This window comes from Macrobrachium rosenbergii, chromosome 14 (genome assembly GCF_040412425.1).
Source record: "Macrobrachium rosenbergii isolate ZJJX-2024 chromosome 14, ASM4041242v1, whole genome shotgun sequence".
Taxonomy (NCBI): domain Eukaryota; kingdom Metazoa; phylum Arthropoda; class Malacostraca; order Decapoda; family Palaemonidae; genus Macrobrachium; species Macrobrachium rosenbergii.
In genome coordinates this window covers 38,256,473-38,275,878 of record NC_089754.1, presented here as the reverse complement: position 1 = coordinate 38,275,878, position 19,406 = coordinate 38,256,473, and the positions used below count along the sequence as shown (strand labels likewise).

The following is a 19,406-nucleotide window of genomic DNA, read 5'->3' as shown; positions in this document are numbered from 1 at the left end:
GAGGGTAACCTTCCGTAGTTATGAATCCAGTGGAAGTGGAAAGAGATAACAAGGGCATCTTATCATTTCATCATCTCAAGCATACCTCTCCCCGTGGCCAAGAAAAGGTCCTGGGTTTTCTCCAGTTTGCTTTAGTGACGGTTCTCCTTCTGAAGTCAAAGCTGGAGTTTATGACCGGGGTATGGTGGAGTCAGGGACGTGTCTCCTTGATTCCCCCTGCTTGAATAGTGGCCTCCGGCCTCGCACAACTGTCAAGTGCTTACCGAAGTCAGTTCCTCTCCAGCTTTCCCCTCCGGCCTCAGTATTCCACACCGTCACCTCTCTGGGCGGGTGAGGTGGATATTTTTTGGCCCAATGAAGTACATGGTACTTAGTCGGTCACGTTCCGGCAGTTCCATATCAACGCTTTGGAGGGCGGTGACAGTCTTCCTGTTCTTGGAAACTTCTTCCCCCCAAGAGGTTTCCTTTTAGGCTGGTTCTGAACAAAACAGCAATAGTGCGCTGCGTAAACAAGTGGTTTTGGACTCGAATTGCTTCGTTCAGGTTATGGTTCATTCTTCTCCATAACCAACAGACGCAGGTGCTTCTGTCTACCACCCTTCTTGTAGGGGTCCAAAAGGTCACTGCTTTTCCCTATCCAGGGCCTCCCCCCTGGTGTCGGAATAGTCCTTAGGCGGAGCGTCATTCAGGTAGTCTTGTGACCTTTTCCTGGGCCTGGAAGTAGGTCAGTTTGCAACCCAATTCAGCCACAAACTATCAAGCTGTCCCGTCTGGTATAAACTCAGCCTGCGTCAGCCCACTCAAACTCTGATGTCCTGGCTTTGTGGTCTTTGTGAATCTTACAGTTTAGGAGGAAACTGATATTGGTCCTGTTATTTCTGTTTTCCTGAAATCAGTTAAGGATCCTACTCTACTGCAGTATGGTTCTGCAGTTAAGTAACTAGCACTCTTCACATAGTTTTCGGAGCTACAGTACTGATGCGGCCGCATTGGCCTCGAGCAAAGTGTTTTGTTGGAACCAGACTCACAGGCCCTTAACTTTCATCCCTAAGGTCTGTGTTCGTCTAAGAACAGTACTCCGTCCACATTCGGTTTCCTGGTCTTTGAGTAATGTATCGGAGTTAGCTTCGGTAACCAACAATCATCTTGTTCTTATCTTTCCTTGTTAAGGAAGTCCCAAAATTTTTAATCAGCTTAGCTTCTAGTGTTAGTTTTCCTGTACTGTCTGCCCTGTCTGGCGGAACCAATCAGTTTGGTTTGTCTGGTGGAACCAATCAGTTTGGTTTCCCCTCATCAGGGGTAGTGTTGTGAATTCCTCACCCTAACTTTCTATCTACAATTGAAGGTCCTCATTTTCGGTGGTCACCTTGGAAAGTACTCCCCTTTACAAGGTCTGTTTCTGTGTCCAGTTTTCTTCTTGCAGGCTTTTTTTAGACAGGACCTACAAATTTTGTCAGGTCCTCTCCTTTAAAAAAGGGGGGGCACTGTCATTGGGTCTTCTATTAGGCAGGAAGTATTTTCTTAATACAAGCCTATTCAGGTGCTGTTCTAAGCTCATGATCTTAGACGGTGACCACTTACATTATTTTCATTACATGAACTTAGAGGACCTTACTTATGTTCAGGGTAGAATTCTCCTAGTTTTCAACGTTTCTATTTAAGTCTTTAACAGCATAAGAATGATGTTTATTTCTCTGTTACTATTTCACCGGGTGACACGGGACCCGATCCAGAAAAAGGATTTTGACAAAGGAAAAATCTATTTCTGGAGAGGGGCCCGTGTCACCCGTGACCCACCTGTTTTTCATTCTCTCCCTCCCTTGATAAACTTCATTCTAGTGAGGTGGGTGCTAACGTGGAATGCGGCTAGTGTTGCCTTGTATACAGTCCGCGAGTAGTGCATGGGCTTGTATCGGCACCTCTCTCGTTGGGACTTTTGACATTGGGAATCTCTATAGGATAAGGTTCCGTGTTTTTGTAGTTCACCCTTTTCCATACACGACTCCATCTAGTGGAGCTCGCTCTGGGGTAGTAACTCCAGCATTTCATTTAGCTTTCTCTGGTATCTAGCAACGGAATTACCTAGAAATAAGTGCTGAATGGACTATTTCACCGGGTGACACGGGCCCCTCTCCAGAAATAGATTTTTCCTTTGTCAAAATCCTTTTTAAATAAATTTGAACTTTTCAAAATACATTTTAAAAAAATTTGAACTTTTCATAACTAACAAACCTTTGGTCTTAATGTAGGGATAAACGCTCTAGCGCTAGCCGGAGTCCAATTAAAAATAAGGAATTGGTGGCAACGGGATTCAGCCAATTGGGGAGTAGGAGGAAGCTCCGTGACCTGCTTTACCCCCGTCATGCATCATTATACTGGTTTCCTTTCAGCCCAGCAAAGAATGAGGGGTGGCTTGAGGTGGGTCATATATACATTAAGACCGAATGTTTGTTAGTTATGTGTGAAAAATACAGATTGATTTGTATTTTGATTTGTCATTTGTTTATATACAGAACATTCGTTTATATACGGAACAAACCTTGGTCTTAACGCAGGGAAGACTTACTCCTGGAGGGAGAATAAGAAAGCCTTAGAACAGACTGGAGGCTCAGGCCACCTGGACTCACTGAACAGCCAGACATCTAGGCTAATAGATTATATAAATACATATCTACATTGTCTTGAGAATGGCAAAACTGTTGGAGACGCCAAAACTTATGTTAGCCACCGATCTAGTTTGTTGCCAGTTCCTCTCTCTACCCCCTTGTAAGAGAGAGGAAAGGGACATGCTTCTATAAAGAATTTTACTGTGTAGGAACAAACATCTAATACTATACAGAATGGAAGCTTGCTCACATGTATCTAACCAGTTCCAGCATATGATGGTATTATTCTCTCTACTGCCTGCTGGTAGAGGAGAAAAGAAAAGGGAAGACCAGTCACCTCATTCACTCTCGCTTTCATATCCAATACCTTAGGTAAGATACACTGTCCTACCAGGGGCACTGGATGAGCTACACAACTTGCTGAGCAGTCTTCACCAGACCCATAGAAAAAGTATCCAAGGACCTGTGGGGATCGTCCCGTAGACAGAAGGACGTGGTGGTGGTTTGGCGAAGCCAGGCACTGCCTTCAAAATCCTGTGAGCCAACAAGTTCCTGAAAGTGATGGTAGGAACTAGACTCCTAACATCATGTGCTCTTGCATGCACCGTATTGGCATATGAATGTGAAGCAGAACTGTAAGCCTGTCTAATTACTTCACAACCAAAAGGAAATAACATTCTTGGATACTTATGTCTTGTTCCGGCCTGTGCTAACAAAAAGTCTTCGGCAATCAGATCTGAGATGCTGGGTCCTTATTAGATTGCTATGCAGTGCCCTGACAGGGGATAACAGTAATTCGTCTGGATCGTCACCAACAAAATCCCCAAGAGAGGGGATCGAAAAAGACCCAAATCTGTCATCATGAACAGAGATATTCTGAGTCTTAGCTGCGAATTCTGCGATAAATTCGAAGGCTACAGAACCCTAACCCCTCATATGTTTAACATTAAAAGAAAACCCATGAATTTACTGACTCTGATGAAGCCAAGGCCGGTAAGAAAACCGTTTTGAGGGTTAAATTCCTCTGTTGAGCCCTGTAAGGGTTCCAGGTCCCAGTAGGAGGTTTGAGATCTCTTTGGGAACAGGACTGCTTGAAGCTTGAGAAGCAGAAACTTCCCACAGTGAAGAGAGGTCCACATCCTTTAAAAGTAGAACCAATCCTACAGCATATCTATAGCCCTTGATGACTGAAACAAAGTAGTTTCTCCCTACAGAGAAAGATGAGGAAATCCACTACTTGTTGAATAGAAGTTCCGACAGGAGAGAAACCCTGTTGACGACACCTATCACAGTAGACTGGCCCATTTTCCTTGATACACAGGTGTAGATGATCCGAGATAACCTGACATCTCTGTTGCTGCTTTGTGAGAAAATCCTGTCACTCACAAAAGATACTGGATAGTTGTCAGCCGTGAAGAGATAGGGACACCTACCAATTGGTGAAACCTCTAGATGTGTGGTTGGCAAAGAAGGTTGTGCCACAGGGGAATCTCCCTTGGAGCGTCAGGCAACAAGGTTATAAGATCGGAAAACCATTCTGCGTGTGGCCAAAAGGGAGCCACTAGGGTCATCCAAAGATTCTGGAAGATCATCACTCTGTTGATCATCCTGAGATTATGGGAGATCATTGCTCTGTTGATCACTTGACAGACTAGGCAAAAGGGGGGAAAAGGCATAAGCTTCCAGGTTGTCTCAGGGATGTTGTAGGGCGTCCTCTGCCACGGCCAGGGATCTGGAAGGACTGAACAAAAAAACCTCTAGTTTTCTGTTGAACCTTACTGCAAAAAGGTCTACTGTTGGCCTTCCCCACAGATGGAATAGTCTTTCCGCTACCTCCTGATGAAGTGACCATTCTGTCCCCAAGACCTGGCCGTGACGGCTCTCTCTTGCCTGGAATGTATCTGGCTGAGAGACCCACTGAATGGGAGACCGCCCACAGGTGTAACTGTACTGTTAATTCTAGGAGTTGACATATGCTATCACTGTAGTGTTGTAGGACATGAGGACCATGGAGTACCGCGTTACCCTTTCTCGAAATTCCTGAAGTGCTAGGAAGGTGCCTTCAGCTCCAGGATGTTGATATGAAGCTGTTTTTCTTGGTGATGCCACAGTCCTGATATTAAGGAGATCTTCCAAATGCACTCCCCAACCTTCATACGAAGTATCCAAAAACAGCAGAATTTCCGGAGCCAGAGAGTGAAAGGGCCACTCCTATGGTCAGGTTCTTGTCGTCTAGCCACCATGCTAAGTCTTGCTTCATTTCTTTCGATAGAGGAACCAGAAACATGGGGGAATCCCTCGAAGGGGACCAAACCTCCTTCAGTCTCCACTGAAGAGAGCAAAGATGAAGATGCCCATGAGGAACCAGCTTCTCCAGGGAGAAGTTACCTAGAATGACCTGCCACTGATGTGCTGGTTGCTTCAGTTTGGACAGGAAGGAAAATCCCTTGTAAGTCTCAGATCAGGTGACCTGTATATAGAAACAAGGATTGTCCTGAAAGATATAAAACACAAAAGCAAATAGGGCTAACATATTCAAATTATGCCTCATATCAGAGTAATGCAACAGTGTTTACTTCATGGAGATGCAAGAAAGAATGACACATAACCGAGGCATCATAGGACTATGGATGCACATTTGGCCACCTGGTTCTTGACCTATGCAACTGGCTTTGTGGCATAGAGTAAATGGAAAATAGAATATGATTAATGAGTTAATAAAGGGATTTTGACGAAGGAAAATCTATTTCTGGAGAGGGGACCGTGGATGAAAAAGTCCATTCAGCACTTATTTCTAGGTAATTCCGTTTTTAGATACCAGAGAAAGCTAAATGAAATGCTGGAGTTACTACCCCCAGAGCGAGCTCCATCAGATGGAGTCGTGTATGGAAAAGAACTACAAAACACGGAACCTTATCCTATAGAGATCCCAAGGTCAAAAGTCCCACAGGAGGTGCCGTTACAAACCCATGTACCACCCGTGGACAGCACACAAAACACTGCTAGCCGATTCCATGAAAGCAACACCCCACTAGAATGATGTTTACTATGGGAGGGACATGACACATGATGGAGGTGGGTCATCGGGTGACCACGGTCCCCTCTCCAGAAATAGATTTTTTCCTTCAAAAATCCCTTTTCTGGATGGGTCCCGTGTCAGCCGATGAAAAATTAACAGAGAAATAAACATAATTCTTAAACTAAAAAGATAAAAATTCTAAGGGGGAACAGAAGACCAGAAGGTCCAAAAAGAAACTTTTTAATCACTAGTAACAATAACAATAATGTACAAAAGAAACTGATGTTAGCTTAAGATTAACATGACAATGTGAAAAAAAAAAAATACATAAACAAATAACTATACAATATTGAAAACCTTATAACTTAAATGTGTCATTTAGACAAATACATGGATAACACAGCCAGGTGAGAAGTCAAGGCAAGCCTGACTGAAATGACATAACTGAGGCAGTGGAGGAGGAAATGACTAGGAATCAGAAAGGGAACCAGAGGGAGGGACAACGTTCCCTGCCATGCTGAAATTTAAGAGCTTCTAAGATTTCAAATAGTGACGTTGAAAACCAAGGGTGACTTCCAACCGGTGTACCTGGTAAGATCCGTGAAATTCATGTAATGAAAGTAATTAATGGAGGTGGCCACAGCTCTAATATCATGAACTTTTGGGACTGAGTCAGGGTTAGCCTGCTTGATAAAGTAAAGGATCTGTTGTCTAATAGCAGACATAGAAAGATTACCCCCTCCTTCCCTGATAAAGAGAGGCCCAGAAGAGATGTGAGAGGACCTGTCTAAATAAGCCCTCAAAGTATGAACTGGACACAGGGACAGGTCTAGAGGCAGAGGAAGAATTTTCCAAGGCGACCACCTATGCTGCGGATCTTCATTTTTGGCCAGGAAGGTAGGGTGAGGACTCACACACAATTTAGCTTCCCACTAACAACTGACCACCTAAATATCCTGCCATTTGCTGGTAACTGTAATGACTACTTCAGGAAAACTTGATTTCTCACTTATACAATATGTATATGAATATAATTAAGACAGATCATTATTCAGTGGTAAAACTCATCTTTGGGTCATAGGTAAGACAGGTTACCTATTATCAAGACTCCTGATGCCTAAATGTTAATTTCAAAATATTAACTGTTAAGGGAAACTAGAGTTGTACTTGAAAAAAAAAAAACTAGGAATATTGCATTCTTGCACTGATAATGGCCTCAGCCAAGAAATTTACAGAATTAAACAGGTCTCCACCACATCATCCACAGAGAAGGATAACTTTGGTGGTCTGAGAATTCAAAGCATTAATTGGGATGTGGGCAGCCAGACTTAAATATGACGATATTGTTGATGACTTTGTCAAAGAAATACAAAGGAAGAAATTCTTGTATTATAAAAGTTTTACAATTTTTTATTACAGCCACATTCTCTTTGGGTGACTCTGCATGTACATAGTGAGGAATAAAATGATAGAGTAAGGTATGAATTGTTGGGTAGATAACAACAAGATCAAGAGAGGATGAACAGTGCCACATCGGCGCCTACTGGCTAGAAATGGCTCTGGTATAATTTGCAAAATATACACTACCTTGGTCTAAGGCAGTCAAGTGGCTTGGAGTAGTATGAGGGACAATGGGAATCCAGACAGAAGTTTAACCTAGTGTTATCAAATCACTTAATAAGCACTTGAAAAAAAGTCATACCGGATTTGTTTGTTGTATGGATTACATATCAATTATACTATAAAAAGTGTACAGTAATTACTTGGATCACACTACAATACTTTTTTACAAAACTGAAATACAGACAACATACCAGACAGTGACAGACACTCTGTGGACCATGCCTGCTGCAGAACAAGCTAGTATTAAACACAAAGCCACTTCAGGAATGACACGAGCCTGGAAGCCTTTTCCAAACATGATGTTTTCAAGGTTGCTCAGAGCCTGCTTTGCAGTTAAGGAAAATTTTGTCTCAAGTACCTAAGAAAAAAAGCTAGAAATAAATTGGAATTGTAATATACTGATGACATTTCACACTGAAAACTAACAACCAATATTTATTGTTGTAAGCTATTAATGTAATAAATATTCTAAATACTCAGGAACAGGATTGTGATACTGATTAAAATTAATTATTAAATTACTGTACCACAATATACTTTAATGCATGTGTACCAAATTGTAACACTATTCAGTCCCAATAAACATTGGAAAAAATGTTACCAGTAAAAATATCAATGAACATTAGCTACACTTTGCAAAAAAGGATACAGTCAGCATGAATATGAAAAGCCATGAGGCTATATATCCTGCAACCAGTGTCATAAGCCGAGTGGATCCAAGGTGAGTCTTGTACATCTGCAGGCCTGAGAACACCAGCACAGAGCACAAGATGGCTAGACCAAATGAAGCTGTCGTGCTCACCCCTGAGGATATCAAAAGGTTAAAAAGAAGGTTCTATACTGTGCTGGATTTCTGGGACAATCATATGTAAAACGGAGGTACAGTTTGGCAAAAATAGAGAACACTTATTTTGAATTTGGAAGCAATACAATCCTTTAAAACACATTTTTCCTTAAAATGAACTCCAATTCAAAATTATTACTACCGTATTCTTTAAAAATGTGGTTTTTATCATACATATACATACTTATTACTTTCATTTATATAATCCCAAGACACTCGGTTCAGTGACACTATTTACCTCATTTTATTCAGTGAGGTACAACTGTACCTTCTCACATAAAAACTCAACCCAAGACTTAGTCTGCCATATTGTTTTCCATAGCTATAATTACAAATATTTTTAATGGGTAAATTTTTTTAAAAATGCACAGATCTCCAAGAGGTTTCAGCAAGTAACATTTCCAGTCACCAGAGTCATACAAAACTTAAAAGGTCCTATGAACAAAGAGCTTTCACTCTTCCATGACTAAGTACCTGTATACAATTTCATAAGAAATGTTAAAGTAATGAGAATAAAGAAACACCCATGCCATCACAAGGCAAAGAAGGTTATTTATATATAAAACAACAAATTTTTTCATTTGTATTTTTCATAGCTAACAAACCTGCAGTCTTAACTTAGGGATAATTCTTCTAATGCCAGCTGGAAAACTGATAAAAAGAAAACAAACAAGGAATTGGTGGCAACAAGGTTGTGCCACAGAGGAATCTCTCTCAGGACATTTGACAGCAGGGTTAAGAGATTGGGGAACCATTCCTCGTGAGGCCACATGGGAGCAACTAGGGTCATTCTGAGAACCTGAGAGGTCATTACCCTGTTCAGAACCTGATGGACTAGGCAAAATGGGGGTAAAGCATAATAAATAAAAATAAATAAATAAAAATAAATAAATAAAAATAAATAAATAAATTAATTAATTAATTAATTAATTAATAAATAAAAATAAATAAATAAATAAAAGTTAAAAAATAAATAAAAATAAATAACAGAAGACCTCTAGTTTCTTGTTGAACTTGTTGCAAACAGGTCTATTGGGGGCCTTCACCACAGATGACTCTGTCCCTATGACCTGACTTCGACGACTCAGATTGTCCACCACTACATTCCTCCTGCCTGGGATCTACCTGGAAGAGAGATCCACTGAATGATCTATCGCCCACTGATAAAGGAGCACTGTCAGGGAGTGAAGCTGGCATGAAACTTTTGGCAGCCCAAAAGTAATACAGTAAACCTTCCCGTATTCGCGGGGGATGCGCACCACAACCCCCTGCGAATAGCTAGAACCCACGAATACTTAGAACCCTTCTAAAAACACTTAGAACTGCCTATTTTGATAGTTCAAACACAAAAAAAACTAAAAATGCTTATACAGGCATTATCCTACTTACAGTGGGGTAAAGTTCCAAAAACCCATCGTTTGTTGGAAAAAACTTATCTCGAAAAAGTTAAGTATACCTTAGTTTTACCAGACCACAGAGCTGATTAACTGCTCTCCTAGGACTGGCCCGAAGGATTAGACTTATTTTACATGGCTAAGAACCAATTGGTTACTTAGCAATGGGACCTACAGTTTATTGTGGAATCCGAACCACATTACAGCGAAAAATGAATTTCTATCACCAGAAATAAATTCCTCTAACTGTTTATCAGCCGGCTGGGGGAATTAAACTCCAGCCCATCGAGTGACAGTCCGCAGCTCTACCGGCTCACCCAACGGAGAGCTGAATGTATCTCGAAGATAGCCTAGCCTACACTAGGGTATTCAGTACCATGTGTACATACAGTAGCCTAGCAGTATAGTAGCTATTAATATCAGCTAATTCTGGATGTTCATGCAGAGAGGCTTATGATAATTCAATACAAAGAGAAACTGAACAACAAACAAGAAGTAGCTTAGCCTACACTATGGTATATCGTATACATATACGGTAGCGTAGCCTACATTATACTGTGCTCTATATTCACATATCATATTATACAAACATAAACATAACGAATGTGCATCTTTTCCATGGATCTTTTAAAATGTTATGCCTTAATTCACTGTATCCAATAATATCGTATATATTCTTATATTGCTTTTGAATTATAAATTGCGATAATAGCGATCAATGTTTTGGTTTGGAAATCGTTTACACAGTGTTTATTTCACTGTGTTTAACTCAGCTCAGAGCACTTTTCTTCCTTCTAGTTAGCATAAATGAATCTCTAGATACTTTATTTATATGGGGCAAGGTTATTTTTCGTTATACTGTACGAAGTGTGTTTAAGACGAACTATAACTTAAATACATCTCGTTGTGAAATTTATTTAGCTATTTTTTTCGTTAAGAGATGACGTTGGCCGTTTGGGGGGATCTGTTTTGTGTAAAAAAATCAAGATTCCATTCACTATTTTCACTTGATTTCATCATAATACGAGTTTTATGTATTTATCATTTATCAGCCTAAAAATAGCAGTAATGTGTTCTTTCATGCCAAGTAGTTTTGATTAAAATACTTTCTCTCCAATTTTAATTATGGCTGAGTTTCATCCATGTTGCTGATGCACGATAATTTATAGTCATTAGCAGCTTGAACATTGTTTTCTCAGCTTCAGCTACAACTTGCAGCTTAAATTTAGCCGTATATTTCCTTGCCGATCTTTTATCCATACCGAATAAGGGTATAATGTAAAAATATACATCAGTCCTATTCTAATTAACGTCATTTGTACTATAACCTACAGTAATTGTGTATTACCGTATGATGGTTGAAACATCTACTGATTGTAACCCTACTGCTGATCCTGACCTAAGCTTACTCTTCAAGGCAAAGGATTTTCTGTTTCAAATAATCCTCCATTTGATCTACTGACCAAGACCTATGCTCATCACATCTCTGGCTGATACTACACTGGACCTTCCTACATAAAATACAAACAGAATGTCGATCGTGTTTGAGGGTACTCATCCTATGCTTGCGAGACGTGCAGGACTGATGAGCGGCAGCATCTCCAGCAGTAGAAGGCTTGGTCGTCGAAGATGTAGACGAAGTGGAAGCAGCAGCGCCAGCAGACGGCGACATCTTCTTGTCTGACTTATCCAATCTAGTCCAAAGTACCGAGCCAAAGTTAAAACCGGGAGAGAAGTTCCAAATCCAGTCAATAAAGTATATAGCCAGGAGAAAAGGCATTGAAAACAGTCCAAAATCGTAATCTGATGTCCAAATTCTTTAAATGGGGGTCGGGCTAAATGACCAAAAGTTCGCCTGATGTGGGTCACACCCACACAGCACGGCTAACAAATAACAATTGGAGATGTCGGCCTCTGTCAGCCGGTATTTGCAGCAGCGTTGTCAATGGTACCTCAGGTAACTCATTTGACAAGATTTTTTCCTGTAGCATTGGTAACGCTGACAGTTAATTACCCACTTTGTAGGTGAAATTATGGGGATATAGTTCAGGCTGATCAGTGACGAGGGCTAATTCAGGTGTTCAGGGAGTGTATTGCAATAGCCACTTTAGGACATCATCGAGATTCCAGGCTACCAAATCCGTCTTCCTCTGCTTGGAAGTGTTGAAGGATTTGATGAGGTCACTTAGCCCCTGGCTCGACGACAGATCCAAACCTCTGTGTCTAAAAACAGAACCCAGCATGGCCCTGTAACTTCTAATGGTGGAGGAGAACAGGCCTCTAGAGGATCTCAAGTAGAGTAGAAAATCCGGAATTTGTGTCACAGAGGTCTGAGAAGACGAGATGTTATGTCTTCTACACCATATGAAGACTGTCCACTTGGCTAGGTAGACCTTGCAAGAAGACTGATGTGTACATCTTGCAACAGTCTCTGCAGTGGTCTTGAAAAAACTTTCGCTCTGATGAGTTTTCTGATGAAACCGTCTGAAATGAGGCCGTCTGAGAAGGCTTGGTCTTTGTGGAAGTAGCCTCTGGAAGTCCATGAGCAGCTTGAGAAGGTCCGGGAACCACTCCTTCAGAGGCCAGAACGGAGCTACCAAAGTCATCAACAGGTTGTGATAGGTTAGAAATTTGTTTAAAACTTCCCTAACCATGTTCAATAGAGGGAATGCGTTTTGGTCCAAGTTCGACCAATTCTGGAGCTGGGTATCTGTTGCCCATGCCAGAGGGTCCGGAAGGTGATTATTCCTTGAATGTTGTGAACAGGTCTAGCGTCAGCTTTCCCAACAGCTTCCACAGATCGGTGCACACCCATGGATCTAGAGTCCATTCCAAAGCTCTTCCTTGGGAGAGTCAGTAGAGTTGTGGCCTTGCACTCGTTAGGCCCGAGTTCAACTCTCCAGCCGGCTAATGAAGAGCTAGAGAAATTTATTTCTGGTTATAGAAATTCATTTCTCGCTATAATGTGGTTCGATTCCACAATAAGCTGTAGGTCTCGTTGCTAAGTAACTAATTGGTTCTTAGCCATGTTAAATAAGTCTAATCCTTCGGGCCAGCCTTAGGAGAGCTGTTAATCAACTCAGTGGTCTGGTAAAACTAAGGTATACTTAACTTAACCTAGAGTCCATTCCATGGGAAAGACCTGTTTGCAATGGCTCAGCTCGTCTGCCAGTATGTTCAACTTGCCTTGAAAGAATCGAGTGACGATCTTGATCCAATTCTGTTCCACCCATAGGAGAAGGGCTCTTGTTGCCTCGCAGAGGGAGGAGTGATTCCCACCTTGCTTACTGACATAAGACAGAGTGGTGGTGTTGTCCAAGTGAAGCTTTCTCTGTTCCAGGGACCATGTCCTGGAAATTTCCATGTTCGCCAGGAGGGCTCCCCAACCTAGATCCAATGCATCTGAGTAAAAGTCTAGGCAGGGGCTCAGGGGAAGGAGAGACTTATCAGACAGCCACCATCACAGATCCGGCTTGATTTCTGGTGTTACGGGAAAAACAATAGAATCCCAGCTAGCTTTTAGGAAGAATTGCAGCACTCTCATATTGAGTCTTCCTAATGTTACAAACTGCTCGATGCTCGATGGAGGCTAGAGTTCCTAACAGGCTCATCCACTGGTTGGCCGAACAAGATGTGAGAGAGAGAAAACTGCAAACCTTATGGAGTCGGCTCTCTTGGGGGACGGAAAAAACCAAAAACTCAGAGAGTTGACCATCCCCAAATAAAGAATTTCCTGTGTTGGAGTCAGCTGGGACTTCTGAAGGTTGACGATTAGACCTAGTTCTTGAGCAAGGAGAAGGGTCTTCTGTAGGTCGTCCGTGCACTTCTTCAAAGGAGATCGAAGAAGCCAATCATCCAGATACACGGAGATATTTATTCCCTTTAAGGTAGAGCCACCTCTCAAGAGGGGCGAGAACTCTAGTAAACACTTGAGGAGCTGTAGAGAGGCTGAAGCAGAGCTCAAAACTGAAATACTGTGTCTAGGAATAAGAACCTGAGGTACTTTCTGGAGTTTGGGTGGATGGGGACAATGGAAATATGCATCCAATCACCCTGGTGAATGGATGACAGGGCTGTGCGGTTCGTTTCCATCCTGAATTTCGTCTTCTGGACAAAGAAATTTAAGGCACTGGCACTGAGGACAGGTCTCCAGCTCCCTGATGACTTGGGGACTACAAACTGACAGTTGTAAAAGCCCTGTTTGGCATCCTCGACCACCTCTACAGCTTTCTGCCTGATGAGGGAAGCAACTTCTTCCGAAAGGGCTGACTACTTCTCTGAGCCTACTGAATAGGCAGTCAATACGGTGGGCACATTGACTTAAGGGGGCTTCTCTCTGAACGGCACGGAGTAGCCCTCTTTCTGAACCTTTACTATCCGTTGTTCTGCTTCTCTGACTCTCCATTTCTGCCAGAAATGAAGAAGTCTGGCTCCTACTGGTACACGGAGGACTGCGTCTCACTTCCAAGAGGAAGTCTTGGTGGATGACTCCTTAATTGCCCTGGCCGAGAAACACACATCTAATTGAGGCCTAGGCTGAAATTTTGGTCTGCTCCCACAAAAAGGATATTACTGAAGAGGAGAAACTGACTTGGCGCCAAACAAGGCCAACTCCTTAGGTCATTAGGCCGACTGCGCCAAGAGATGGTGAGTGGACTTTCTATGGAGGTTCAAAGCAATCTCTTTCAGTGGACTGGGGAAAGAGATGGTGACGGTCTAAGGGATAGAAAAGGAGGGCCGACTTCTGGGTAGAAGTAACTCACTTAGTGGTGAAAGAACACCAAAGCTCTCCCTATTTAAGGACTCCCATAGAGAAGAGAGCATGAAGCTCCATGGAACCGTCCCTTATGGCTTTGTCCGCATGAGGACACCAAGCAAGTCCGAAGTGCAGTCTCCTGTCAAGGTACCACAGCCCTCTATCATTTTGGCGAGAGCTCCTACAGTCCAATCTAAAAAACTAAGCACTTCAAACATTTTAAAAATATTCTTGAGATGATCAAGCTTCAAGGAGAACATAATCTTGGCTAACAAGAAGGCTGATCTTCTAGACACATCAATGAGACCGGAGAAGTCGCCTGGGAGGAGGCAGTGACCCCCCAAAAAAAGGAGCTTCTCTGGTGGCGTAAGACAAGTACCTCCTACAGAACAGCCGAGAGGGAGGAGAGCAGAAAGTGGACTTGCCTAGCTCTCTCTTCTCTGAGCGCCAAACTTCGACATCACTCAAGGCCTTCCTTGAAGAAGAGGAAAAAACCATCTTGGGGAGCCTAAAACTATTGTCAGGCAAACCTCTGAAGTGCTGAGTACACTGAGGTAGCAGATTCCTCAACAACAGAGCGATCAGGTGAAAAATGCTCAGGACTGTCCCAAGCACTGCAGGAAGGCTGTGGGCTGCTAAAAGGCTCTTTGAACTGCTTACCGGGCAGTGGAGAAGAGCGGTCATCAACAGCTGCGCGCCTCCTCAAAGGCTGAGACTCATCTGGAGTGCCACTGGTGTCTCTTTGTCAGAACTGGAGCCTTCTGAATCGGGGGACAATTGATGCACTTCCTTGACGCCTTTCCATTGGCTGTCGTAGTCTAGGAACGATCAACAGGATCGAGTGAGGGGACAACTACCTGTGGGCAAACCCCACCAACCTCCCTTGGACCTCCGGTATGATTCCTCCCAGGTTTAGGGGAGTATGACAGGGACCTTTGTCTACGAGAGTCGGCGGGACAAGCAGCCACCTCATCCACTAACACTGCACTGTCACTAGACATTTGTCTGCACACACTCTGTCCATCAGGACTTTTAGGGATGCCCCTAATTCGTCCACAGTATTCACAACTAGACTGATTTTCTGGTCAAATCTAGATTCAAGACTGGCAATGGGATTGAGGTCAGAAGCAACTGGAGCCAGGCAAGGGAGTAGGTGGTGCAGGAGGAGGGCTGGTGATGGGAGACAAGGCAGCACAGGAGAAGAGATACTAGGAACATTATCAACCATAACAGACTTAGGCATAAACTAAGCTAGCTCAAGTCCTACTCTTGGCTCTAGAAGACACCTTTCTCTTCCTGTCTCTCTCAAGTTTATCAAAATGCGCTTTCAAAACCTTCCATTTTCTCTCATCCTAGTCTCTGAATTCATTACAAGTCAACTCTTTCGTACAAGCTAAAATAACAAATAATAGATCAACTAGAGCCTGACTTAATAAGGGTAATAAAGGTTCAAAAAACCTAAACTAGTAATGACTAGCTTGAAGGCTACCAAAGGTAAGAATACTTCACCAACTTCGGAGAAATTCTCAACCAGAATGCGAAAAGAATTCAAAGTAAGCTGCTTCATATAACCGATGTTCAGCTGTAAGCCGGCAGAAACGAATTGAGCTCTTCGGCTGTGTTGTTCCTCCTGTTCCCCGATAGTGGGTGGGACTAGTCACCTACACGAAAACAATAGAAGCGCTGCTGCCATTTTTAAAATTTAAGCTGCAACACTTCAAAATATTTATCAAGTAAACAACATTGTTCATACCCATGGCCTGAAAGATAATTCAGCACTTCAAAATTTTTTAATCACATACTGTACCAAATTGTTTTTATCTTACCCTCCCCCATTAAGTTAAAGAACTTCATCCATTAGCTAGAAAATGAAAGAGCTAAGCGTGGAAGCTGACCACTAATATTTACAAAAAGGACTTTCATGAAAAGTTTAGTATTCAAATCATTCTTACCTTTACTTGGAGAAATTTAAGGTGTACTATAAAAATAATGTTTTACAGTGAATGCTCAGTTTACAAAACCAAGCACAAAGCTGGAAAAATTGAGGAGGTTCTCAATGATAACAGTAAACAAGAAACAATATTTAGATAAACAAAAATTATGAAAAATGAAGAACGATTACTATAGTCCAAAGCAAATGATGAATTAGTAGAGTATTACCTTTAAAATTACATTTTTATAATAAAATAAAGTTTAATATATACTTACCAAGTAACTACACAGCTATTACATTTCATTTATCCGCAGCTTAAATTTGAAATTTTGCGGTACTGTTCCAATATTTTGGTGTAGGTAACTCGCCCCGCCCACTTTTGGGGAAGGATAGGTACAACACTACTAACGAGCCCAATTCATTTATGCCCTATGCCCATGAGAGGGGAGGAGGGAGGGCTATGATCATGTAGTTACTTGGTAAGTATATATAAAACTTTATTAGAAAAACGTCATTTTTATATAACTAACTTACCAAGTAAATACATAGCTGAATCCCACATTGACAGGAGGTGGGATGCATGGGCATGTACTACTTCAAAAAACATTCATGAATGGAGATGAATTTTTAAAATAGTAAGTACTTAATATTGAGAATGTTAGTTGTAACCTAACTGACGAGCACTCCAGCAGGAAAATACTGCCTCTGATGCGGCTCATCTCAACCGTAGTGGCGTGGGAGTGAAGCCAGAGGTGCCTCTGCATTAGTGGGGCTTTGCAGCCAAGGAGTACTCCGATGGCTGCCAAAGCATACAAAACACAAAAGCCCTTGCCCTGGCCACAGTACCAACCAAAACCATCAAACACAAGTTACACATACACCATAAAACAGATCAGATACCATAAACCATTCATAGCACGACACAACGAATGATGGGTGCTCCAAGTACTCAGTACCCCCAACTTCCCGAAACTTGACAGCTTAATTCAGGACGAGTAGATACAGGAGTGTAAGGGTACCCCCTACCCTTCTTCCCCCAATACCATGCCAGCCAAGGATAATGGGCCAAGGGTACTGCAGTTTTCGTAAACAGTTTTGATGTCACGTAGATAAAAATGTGCAAACACTGATTTGCACCTCCAGAAAGTGGATTGTAAATTAGAAGATAGGGATAAATTCCTCTTGAAGGAAATCAAAGTCGCTACTGCCCTAATTTCGTGGACTTTAACCTTGCAAATTGGCAAGTCTACTTCTTGAATCTTAATGTGCGACTCAGAAATCATGTCTCTAAAGAAGAATGCCAATGCATTCTTGGACAAAGGACGTGTTGGATCCTTAACTGAACACGAGAGGTTAGGGGACGCGCCCCTGATATTCTTAGTTCTTTCTAAATAATACTTAAATGCTCTTACTAGACAAAGAGCTCTCTCTTGGTCCCTAGGACCTAGAATGTCTGTTAAGCCTTTGATTGTGAATGAACGGGGCCAGGGAAAGGACGGCGTTTCATTCTTCGCTAGGAATCCCAAAGTAAAGCAACAGACTGCGTCTCCCTGTGGGAATCCTACCTTCTTGCTCTGGGCCTGTAACTCACTAATTCTCTTGGCAGTAGCTAGAGCAACTAGAAATAGTGTTTTTCTTGTAAGATCCCAGAGGGACGTGGATTGAAAAGGTTCAAAAGGCAGACCTGAGAGCCATTTAAAAACATCATCTAGATTCCAGGATATGGAATCTGATTTCTCTTGCTTCGCAGTATCTAGTGACTTGATACGGTCACTGATGTCTTTATCAGTAGATAGATCCAGACCTCGTAAGTCTGAAAATGGAGTTGAGCATCACTCTGCAACCTTTGATTGTGGCCAGTCCTCGTGAAGACCTTAAAAATAGCAAGAAGTCTGCTATTTGCGCTACAGAGGTACAAGATGATATCTTGTGTCTTCTACACCAACTGTGGAATATTGTCCATTTATTCTGGTAGATGTTGGAGGAAGACTGACGTCTACATCAGGCAATTGCTTCCACAGGTGATCTCGAAAAGCCTTTTGCTCTGACAAGTTTCCTGACAGTCTGAAGGCTGTCAGAGCGAGAGTGGATAGTCCTAGATGGAACCAGTGAAACTGCGGTTGCTTGAGTAGGTTTCATCGTTGTGAAAGCAATCTTGGGAAGTCTACTAGGAGATTGAAGAGATCTGGAAACCACTCTTTCTGTGGCCAGAAGGGAGCTACCAAGGTCATCGACACGTTGTTGTGGAAGGGGAATTTGTTGATTATGTCTCTCATCATACTGAATGGTGGGAAGGTGTATACATGCAGGTTCAACCAGTCCTGGAGCATCGCATCTGTTGCCCATGCGAGAGGGTCCGGGGCTGGGGAGTAATACAAAGGGAGTCAGTGATTCCTCGACGTTACAAATAGATCTATCGACGGCTTTCCCAACTGTTTCCACAGATCGGTGGATACCTGCAGATTCAGTGTCCATTCCATGGGTAGGACCTGTTCGCAACGACTTAATTCGTCTGCTATGACACTGATTTTGCCCTGTATAAAGCGGGTAACAATCTTGGTTTGATTTCCCTGCCCAGATAAGATCTTTGGTCACTTGATACAGTGAAAAGGAGTGTCCCTCCCTGATTCTTTATGTAAGCCAGAGCTGACATATTGTCCGAGTGGACTATGAGTGTGGATTTGTAAGTTGCTGTTGAGAACTGTTGAAGAGCTAAGTATATTGCCTTAAGCTCCTTCATGTTGATATGAAGTTCTATCTCGGGTAGTGACCATGTCCCTGACACTTTGTTGTTTTCTAGGAGAGCTCCCCAACCAAGATCTGATGCGTCTGAGTATAATGCGAGGTTGGGGTTCAGAGGGTGTAGAGATTTCCCTTCCGCAAACCTTCCTGTTACAAGCCACCATCAAAGGTCCTCTCTGATCTCAGGGGTGACTGGGAAAACAAACAAGTCTGGGAGAAACTTCCTCTGCCAACTGGCTATCAAAAAGAATTGCAGTACTCTCGTGTGAAGTCTCCCTAAGGGAACGAACTTTTCTATGGATGAGAGAGTTCCCAGTAAACTCATCCATTCACTGGCCGAGCATGATGGGAGAGAAGAGGAATTTCTGAACTGTCCAAATGCAGGCCTTTATTCTCTTGTCAGACGGAAAAGCCCGAAAATCCCAAGAGTTGATCTTCATTCCCAAATAAAGAATTGATTGACTCAGGACTAATTGGGACTTGTCTAGG

At 42.4% G+C, this 19,406-nt stretch overlaps 1 protein-coding gene across 2 annotated transcripts in view; it reads right to left on the bottom strand.

The window, feature by feature from the left end:
- The window catches only part of LOC136845948 (keratinocyte-associated protein 2), a 30,678-nt gene that overhangs the window by 1,060 nt on the left and 10,212 nt on the right, over window positions 1-19,406 (bottom strand). For both annotated transcript variants that reach the window (XM_067116485.1, XM_067116484.1), the window contains 2 exons: window positions 7,898-8,052; window positions 7,440-7,570 (listed from right to left, as the gene is read on the bottom strand). In XM_067116485.1, the coding sequence (XP_066972586.1) occupies window positions 7,440-7,570; window positions 7,898-8,052 (286 nt within the window). The remainder of the gene's footprint in view (window positions 1-7,439; window positions 7,571-7,897; window positions 8,053-19,406) is intronic.